The sequence below is a fragment of the Austrofundulus limnaeus genome, unplaced genomic scaffold (assembly GCF_001266775.1).
Source record: "Austrofundulus limnaeus strain Quisiro unplaced genomic scaffold, Austrofundulus_limnaeus-1.0 Scaffold635, whole genome shotgun sequence".
NCBI lineage: Eukaryota > Metazoa > Chordata > Actinopteri > Cyprinodontiformes > Rivulidae > Austrofundulus > Austrofundulus limnaeus.
The window spans coordinates 32564-41971 of NW_013953037.1; the positions used below are offsets into that span (position 1 = coordinate 32564).

Sequence of the window (9408 nt, forward strand, 5' to 3'; positions counted from 1 at the left end):
GGTTCAGGTGGACCCAGGTTCAGGTGGACCCTCACTCACCTCCGTGTCCTCCTCGCTCAGCCCGACCTCCGCAGCGATCAGCAGCAGCGTGGTTCCGTCCGGATGTTTGCTGACTTTGTTGAAGTTCTGCTCCAGAACTTTGACCTGGTCCTCGGACAGCTTCGGGCTCTCCGCGGGGTTAGAAGCCATCGCTCCCGCAGGGGTTCTGCTCCCGGCTCGGTACCGGCTCAGACGATGGACTGTGGGAGGGATGAGGAGGACGCAGCAGCAGCRGCGGGTCGATGGTTCTCCTCGCGGCTCCGCTCGATGTTGAGAGGAGGGAGGAGGGTGGAGGTTTTTAATGAGGGAGGCCGGTCCAACAGTCCGAACCGGACCCGCCCACAGAACCCGACAGGAGGAAGAGGAGGGACAATAAATTAGTCATTAAGAAAAAAAAAAAAAAAAAAGGCGGTTCAAACCAAACATTTGAGTCTCGGTTCTGACATGAACACTGTGCGTGTCTGTTAGCAAAATATCTCACAAACCACAGGATGGATTTTAATGAAACTTTCAGGGATCTTACTTTGGACCTTTCGCTTTAACTCTATAAATTTTGGCGCCAAAAGGATTCAAGATGGCTGCCGCAGCCAACCGAATGCTTGAAACACAAAACCAGCTTGAACTCGGTCAGTTTTACAGACACTGAGCTGAAGTTTGGTTTGGTAGTAGCTGAGACTGATTTATAAACAGCTTTAGAGGTTCTGATTGGAAATCTCCATCAGGACCCTGCTGCTCGGATCAGAACCACCCCGAGGCCTCAGAGCCCAGTTTGACCCTAGGACAGCAGCGGGCCGTGGTGTTCCGATATTTTTATTTGTATCAGATTCAGGAGAATCCTGGTCCACAGAGGTCCAATCTGCGTTGTTATCGTTCTTTCGGCTTTCCCTTCAGCAGGGGTCTCCACAGCGAACTAGCACAGCTTCTCATTTAGCGGATTAGCTTTTTTGCTAACTTTAGAAACTGTTAGCGGACCGATTAGCTTTCTCTATAAAAAACAAATCAGTATATAAACAAAATATAAAGTTTTGTTTTTATACTGTTTATCAATTAATGTAATTTCTTTTTAGGATCACTGAAGGATTTTGAAATTTAACAAAACCTAACCCCAAACTCAAGCAGTGCTGGATGTGTCAGGTGCCACGCGTAGCATGTAGCATATTTAGCTGCTAAGTTTCAAAATAAAAGCATTGCAAACAAATACAAAATTTTACAAAGATTAAACAATGAATACAAAAGTGGCTTTATAAAAAATGTGGTAGAGAATATATTTGCTTTTTGTTGTATTTAGAAAAACACAAACTCAAATACTTTTATTCTGAAAGGTGTAAACTGGAAGTTTCACAAAGAGCTATTAAAAAGCAAACTAAAATATGCAACAGTGGCTAAAAGCAAAAGGTAGCAAATGTGTAGCTAAAGTGTCAAAACATTAGCTACAAGCTAAAAAGACCATAATGCTAACTAAAAGTAGCAGAATCATAACTAAAAGCTAAGTTTTGCAGAAGAGTAGCTAAAAAATAAAAGTAAGAAAAGGGCTTAAAGTTGCAAATTAAAAGCCAATAGTAGCTAAAAGTTAACAAATACCTATATATACGCTTAAAGTAGCACAAGACTAGCAAAATGCTAAAAGCAGCAGATGAAGCTAGCAAAAAAGCTACAGTAGAAAAAGGATAGCTAAAAACAAAAATCAGCACCAAGTCCAGCGAAATGGTAAAAGTAGCAATAAGCTTACAAAAAAACTTAAAGAAGCAAAAGGTTAGCTAGAAACTGGAAGTAGCAAAAGCCTGACAAAGTATGAAAAGACTAAATGCTCAAATTAGCCAAAAGGTTAAAGAAGCAAAAAGTTAGCTAGAATGTGTAAGTTACAAAAGTCTAGCTAGAAGCTAGGAGAAGCAACTGACTAGCTAAAACTGAAATTAGCAAAAGGCTAACTGAACAGTAAACACAGCTAAATAAAAGCTAAAATCTGAATTTAGGAGAAGACATTTTAAAACTGAAGAGATTTATCATTTTGTATTATTTGAAAGAGTTGAGTCTAGAAAAGAAAATTAATTTTGCCTGTTATTAAAATATGATTTAAAAAATCCTGAAGGACAGAAAACACATCAGAGTTGAACATTTAGATATGATTTTTAGTAACTGAACATTTTATTTTCTCACATTTTTCTTTCTTTTGTTGTAAAATCTGTCTCTGGGGTCACAAATCNCTGTTAGCGGACCGATTAGCTTTCTCTATAAAAAACAAATCAGTATATAAACAAAATATAAAGTTTTGTTTTTATACTGTTTATCAATTAATGTAATTTCTTTTTAGGATCACTGAAGGATTTTGAAATTTAACAAAACCTAACCCCAAACTCAAGCAGTGCTGGATGTGTCAGGTGCCACGCGTAGCATGTAGCATATTTAGCTGCTAAGTTTCAAAATAAAAGCATTGCAAACAAATACAAAATTTTACAAAGATTAAACAATGAATACAAAAGTGGCTTTATAAAAAATGTGGTAGAGAATATATTTGCTTTTTGTTGTATTTAGAAAAACACAAACTCAAATACTTTTATTCTGAAAGGTGTAAACTGGAAGCTTCACAAAGAGCTATTAAAAAGCAAACTAAAATATGCAACAGTGGCTAAAAGCAAAAGGTAGCAAATGTGTAGCTAAAGTGTCAAAACATTAGCTACAAGCTAAAAAGACCATAATGCTAACTAAAAGTAGCAGAATCATAACTAAAAGCTAAGTTTTGCAGAAGAGTAGCTAAAAAATAAAAGTAAGAAAAGGGCTTAAAGTTGCAAATTAAAAGCCAATAGTAGCTAAAAGTTAACAAATACCTATATATACGCTTAAAGTAGCACAAGACTAGCAAAATGCTAAAAGCAGCAGATGAAGCTAGCAAAAAAGCTACAGTAGAAAAAGGATAGCTAAAAACAAAAATCAGCACCAAGTCCAGCGAAATGGTAAAAGTAGCAATAAGCTTACAAAAAAACTTAAAGAAGCAAAAGGTTAGCTAGAARCTGGAAGTAGCAAAAGCCTGACAAAGTATGAAAAGACTAAATGCTCAAATTAGCCAAAAGGTTAAAGAAGCAAAAAGTTAGCTAGAATGTGTAAGTTACAAAAGTCTAGCTAGAAGCTAGGAGAAGCAACTGACTAGCTAAAACTGAAATTAGCAAAAGGCTAACTGAACAGTAAACACAGCTAAATAAAAGCTAAAATCTGAATTTAGGAGAAGACATTTTAAAACTGAAGAGATTTATCATTTTGTATTATTTGAAAGAGTTGAGTCTAGAAAAGAAAATTAATTTTGCCTGTTATTAAAATATGATTTAAAAAATCCTGAAGGACAGAAAACACATCAGAGTTGAACATTTAGATATGATTTTTAGTAACTGAACATTTTATTTTCTCACATTTTTCTTTCTTTTGTTGTAAAATCTGTCTCTGGGGTCACAAATCTGGACCAGAACTTTCTTTGCGAGCCGTTTTGTGATGTTTGTTTAGTTTTCTTAATTCTTATTTTGTCTGACTATTTGCTGTTTAAACAGAAAACTGAACCTGAACAGTAAATTTATTACAATTAATGTTTTTTTTTACAGTAATCAGTAGAAGCAGCAGCAGCTTCTTCCAGAGCTGAAGGTTTTGTTTTTTCTTTAACTTCATGTGAAAGATAAAAATGATAAAAAGTGACTGACGCAGAAAACAAAAGCAGCTCAACTTCCTGAAAGTTAAAACCGTCTAAAAATTTTAAAAATCACAGAAGAAATAACCAGAGTTGTTTTAGTTTTTATTTAATAAGCTCATTCATAAATTATCGCACATAAAAGATATTTCTCAGTAGTTACAAAGTGGACGTTTTGTTCTGCGCCTGGAAAAATAAAAYAAGATGAGCGCAGAGGGGGGCGGAGCTCCAGGAAGCTCCGCCCACCAGACAGGAGGAGACGGAGGTGAAAGTTTAAAAAATAAAATAAAATAAAATAAACATCCAAATGAGTCCCGGACCGCAGTCTTCAGAGCAGCAGAGGAACCGAGGCATGCCAGATGTTTTTAAAGCACATGCCGAAGTTTTGTTCCTGTTCTCCAGTGTGTWAAAAAAATATTTAAACCTAAAAATAAAAACAAGCTACATGTGAGGTGCACAAACAGGAAGTGGAATCTTCTCGGCTCGACGTTCTCAGAGTTCCACGATGACTGTTTTGTGTTTTTTTCCTGGAACAAAATCTTCGTTAGTCCCCGCCTCCTAAAACAAGCWCCTCCCCCTCATGAAGCCTCCACCTTGGACTGGTTTAATGAGACTGCCTGAATGGTTTTGGGTCAGGAGAGGTCGATGGCGGTGGCTCGTTGGCTAACGCTAGCTCTTTCTCTACGAGGCCGGAAGTCTTTTCTCGCTCTGCTCTCAGGAAGGCGGAGCCTAAACGTCCTGCCTGCGTGACGGGAGCCTACTTGGACACCTGCTGATGAATGTGCTGCAGGAACTCTTGGTAGGACGAAGCGGACTCGGACCGGTCCTCCACCAGGTGCTGGAAAAAGGCGGATTTAGCCGAAGAGTCGTCTCTGCAGGAGGAACGRAGAAACACAGCTTAGAGGGATGACWGAACCCCGCCCCCAAAATGARCAGAATCCCTTTAACGAGACAAAGATCAGTTTGTTGTGAGAGAATCGAGACAGTTAGCCATGCTAACATTCAGCTCATAAAACACTGAGTTCATCTGGAGTCCGCAAAGAAAACATGATTATTGGACAGAAGGGTTAGAGGACGGAGACGTTACGATTCAACAATAACTCAAAACTGGCGCCAAATTATGTCCTAAAATCTGTCATTTTATTATGGAGATTAATTGAGGCCATAAACTTTATTTAATATATTTTTTATTATTAACAATTTATTGTTCAAATTTATTTGAAACTATTTTGAAATTGAAAAAAAAATTATGCATATTACAATACACCTGTCATATTTTTATTATATGATACAACAGCCTGCCATAATTGTTAATTATGATACAACGGCCTGCCATGCATACTAAAATTATATGATACAACTTGTCACACTTCTAAATATGATACGACCTATGGCCTTTAATACTTTTAATTATATGACGACATGACATACCTTAATTATATGATACAACAACATGCCATACTTCATATGACAACAGCATGCCATACCTTGCTAATTACATGATAAACATGCAGAATTTTTCATTATATGACACAACAACCCCACATACATTTAGTACATGACAACAGCCTGCCATACGTTGCTTAGTATTAGACAATGTGGCCTGCTACATATGATACACTGACCTGTGGAATATTTCATTATATGACACAACGGCCTGCCATATTTTTAGTACATGACAGCAGCCTGCCATGCTTTGATTAATATTACACAATGGCCTACCATACATATGATGCAACAGCCTGCCATACCTTATTTGTTTTATGATTCAGTGGCATGCCATACCTACATGGGTTAAAACAAAAAAGAAAAAAATCTTTTGACTGAAATTGTTTTCCCTGTGGCAGTGCTCTCTCATGAGGAGAGGAGTTTGTTCATGACTGTAAATTTGGACACATCTGTTCAATATCGGTGCTCTGAACAGAAACATTTAATAAAATGTTTTAGATCCGACGTCTCAGGAGGAGTGAGCTGCTCATTCTGGACCGGAGCTGTAGACCGACAGGTGCTTTCACCTGCAGACGTCTCTCTGCTGCACCGGGCCGGGCMTCAGCGTTCATCAGAGAAACCAAAAACTTTAAATTCAATGAACTGAGAAGCCGTTTCTCCCTCTGGTCATCAGTTTACGATAAAGAATCAATCAAAACATCCATTTCTGGTCGTATCATCCAACCCCAGCCTCATCAACTCAAGAACTTTTCTCTTAAATGTTTAACAAGTTTAAAAACAGAGAATCAGCTGCTCCTAAAGCTGCAGCATCTTCAAGCTGCGCAAAAACAAAAAAAAAAACACATCCGCCCAAAACCCCGAGAGTCGATTTGTTCTGGCAGCAGCAGCAGGTTGTAAATACCAGGTTGAGCARCGAAGCAGAGACCGAAACAATGCATTCCTCGTGGAAATCTTTACCGCCGTCACCCCGGAGAGCTCGCTGCCGACTTCGAGTTCCTCTGGAAATAGATTTCAGTCGAGTCGGATCAACATGAGGCYGACCGCACCCCGTTTCTGTTCCCTCCAACGTTGTTACAACACGGCCGATAAAACTCTAACCCACGTTCAGATGGAAACGATAAACAGATTTATCTTCATTTAAATTAAAGCTCAAATCACATTTAAACYCTACAGGTTTGTGTTTCTTTGGACGTCTGACCTCAGCTTCACTTTAAGCTGAAAATCAGTTCAAAAAGTAAAGAAAAACTTAAACTTCCAACCGTTTGTTTGTGTTTAGCTTCATGAAAGTGTCAGTGCTTAAACACAACACTTCTACAACAGAAACTGGATCGTGGTGACACCGAGACGCTCAGCAGGTCGTTTGAGCAACGTGTGACAGAAATCACTGCCTCTAATGCACCCCCATACCATCAGAGAGGCCGGGTTTTGAACTATGTGTTGATAACCTTCTCTTTAGAACGGAGGACAAGACGTTTAAGGTTTCTGAAAAGAATCTCAGCTTTTCATCAATCTGACCACAGAACAGTTAATCAGCTTTACTTCGGCTCTTTTAAAATTAGCTCTGGTCCAGATCAGACCAATGACAGCGCGTCGTTTGGATCCAAATGAGCCGAGAAATAAACTGAAGAACCTAAGACTGAGCTGGTGAAGCTGAAAACACAGAACAGTAACCAAAAAGCAGGAAAGCACTAGTTAAAAGCTAAAGGAGGCTAAGAGCTAAATAAAAGGCGAAAGTAGCASAACACTTCCCAAATGTATAGTAAAAGGATAAGTAAATGCTAAATGTAGCTAAATGTTTGCTAAAAGTAGCAAAAACCTTGATAAAAAATCTCGAGAAAATCTAAAAGTTAAAAGCTGCAGAATAGTAGCTAAAAGCTAACTGTAGCAACAATTAAACTAAAAGTTACATGTAGCAAAAGTAGCAAATGGATAGCTCAAAGCTAAAAGMATACAAACACTAGCTGTGAGTTAAAGGTAGCACAAAGACTAGCAAAGCAGCAGAAGCATAACTAAAAACAGAAGTGTAGCTAAAACCTAAAAACAGCAAAAATGTTTAAATTCAGTTTCATAACTATGAGCTCAATAGGAGAGCAAAAAGCTAAAAGCAGCAAAATGCTCCCTAAATGTAGCAAAAGGCTAAGTATACAACGTAGCAAAATGTTTGCTAAAAGTAGAAAAAAGTTTGAGAAAAAAATAAAGATGACTAAAAGCCAAAAACTGCAAAATAGTAGCTAAAAGCTAAAAGTAGCAAAAATGAAACTGAAAGCTAATTGTTGCAAAAGTAATAAATGGATRGATAAAAGCTAAAGTATCAAAAGGCTAGCTAGAAGCTAAATGTAGGAAAAGTCTGGGATAGTAGCAGAACTGTAACTAAAAGCTACATTTAGCAAAAAGGTAGCTAAAAACTAAAAGAGCAAATTAAAATTTATTAAAAGACAGAATTAAAAAAGAGCTCTTCATGGCCAAGCACCTGAATACATTTAAAAGTTTCATTTCCCCTTACAACCCCAGACGAGACCTCCGCTCACATGATCAACATCTCCTTATGGTTTCCCTCACTCGCTTTAAGACCCGTGGTGACCGGTCCTTCTCCTCTGTGGCCCCCAGGCTCTGGAATGAACTCCCCGTTAAGGGCTCGACACACGGGAGGCGACGTCGCTCGCTCTCCATTCATTTCCTATGGAGCCTGTGCGGTGAGGCGACAATCGCTCGCCCTCCTCCAGCTAAGCGACCGGCGAAAATAGTGCATGTGAAATTTCGCGCTCGTACACGTAGACGTGCACACGCGAGCTTGCGACGCGACATATGAAAGTTGAAAAATGTTCAACTTTTGTCGCTGTCGCTTAGCGTACAACCAATCAGCGAGGGTTTCACTGACTGACCAATGAGAGGAGAGTATGCTACACACTGCAGTTAGCTAACACTTTCACCAAGTGATTACTAAAAAGCTTYGTGGGAATTTATTGGCACCAGGGTGAAGTTTATGGTAAGTTTTTCCTCATAAAACTGTATCTTGATGTGTGTTTGTTTTTCAATGTCATATAAAAGCTGAATGTAGCTTTTGGTTAACAGCTGTTTTTATTTACACTTTACACCATTAAACTGTTTCTGAACAGAGACTGATCAAGTGAAACTCGTGGATCACCATGTTTGCTGACGACACTCTGATCTGTGGTGAGAACAGAGAACAGGAGGAGGAGAGGAGGAGGTACAGACATCAGGGAATGAGAGGGAGGCAGGGAGGACATGAGGAGCAGGACTTCTAGTCCTTCAAGCTGAAGATGTGAGTGGAAACGATGAGAGGACAGAACCTGAACCAGGCTGCAGGTGAGTCCAACAGAACGACGATGTAAAAAATAAAAACCAGGCGCGKGTCTTACTTCAGGACGTGGACGGTGGAGCTGAAGGCCCGGTTGTCCTGCAGCCAGTCCAGGAAGGCTCGGACTCTCTCAGACCGAGGAGTCTGCAGCTCAGGAATGTGACTCTGAGGAGAACCAGAGCAGAACCAGAACGTCAGGAACRCGGCGGRCTCRAACCTTCGGCACCGGAACACAACCGTTACCCACCATGTTGGGGGGAACTGAAGCGTAGCTCGGACAGCCCAGGACGTCCCGGATGAACGCGTCGCTGCAGTTCTTACCGATCCACAGGTAGAACGCCTGCAGGAAACAGAACCGGGACAGAACCGTCAGGTTGAGAAGAGCTGCGTTTAATCAGRWCGTCGAGCGAAGGAACGTTTCCTCACGTCGCCGCAGTCCATGAGGAACGCCCCGTCCGGGCTCAGCCTCTCAGCCGACAGGTGCTGCAGGTGAGGCTGAGGGACGATGGTGTCGTTCAGGTGGAGCGCCCCCTGCAGGTGAAACCAGGACATCGTCATCATCAACAACAACAACAACACAGAGCTCAGTTTGTGTTGCTGGAGTCCCACCTGGTCCGTCACGTTGTCCAGCCTGTAGAGGTCCGGATGGATCATCTTCATCAGCTGCGGCAGCGGCTGCGTCTTAAACTCACACATGGCGAAGACTCGCTCGTCCAGCCGCGTGCTGGTTCCTGTCCGCAGAGCTTTCTGTAAACAAACAACAACAGACATAAATAACAACAAGCTCAGAGCCGAAGAACTTCACTAAATCTGGAAGAAGCTAAAACTGAGCTGAATTTAAAAACAGTAGGAAAACACTAGCTAAAAGCTAAGAGCTAAATAATGTCAATAATAGGCTGTGTTCAAAACGACAGGCCGGGTCCTCCGGAGG

At 40.4% G+C, this 9408-nt stretch overlaps 2 protein-coding genes across 2 annotated transcripts in view; both read right to left on the reverse strand.

Annotated features, from left to right (window-relative positions):
- The window catches only part of hopx (HOP homeobox), a gene marked incomplete at its 5' end in the record, with an annotated part of 7590 nt that extends 7162 nt beyond the window's left edge, over positions 1-428 (reverse strand). Inside the window, 1 exon segment of the mRNA XM_014027324.1 lies at positions 40-428. Coding sequence (XP_013882778.1) covers positions 40-189 — 150 coding nt within the window.
- Positions 429-3797: 3369 nt separating this feature from the next.
- Positions 3798-9263, reverse strand: LOC106531448 (protein transport protein Sec24B). Its single transcript, XM_014027323.1, has 5 exons — positions 9087-9263; positions 8904-9008; positions 8725-8817; positions 8539-8642; positions 3798-4581 (listed from the first exon to the last, which is right to left on the reverse strand). Exons 1-5 carry the CDS (start codon positions 9246-9248, stop codon positions 4467-4469), a joined length of 579 nt encoding a protein of 192 aa, XP_013882777.1. The 5' UTR covers positions 9249-9263; the 3' UTR covers positions 3798-4466.
- Positions 9264-9408: the final 145 nt, after the last annotated feature.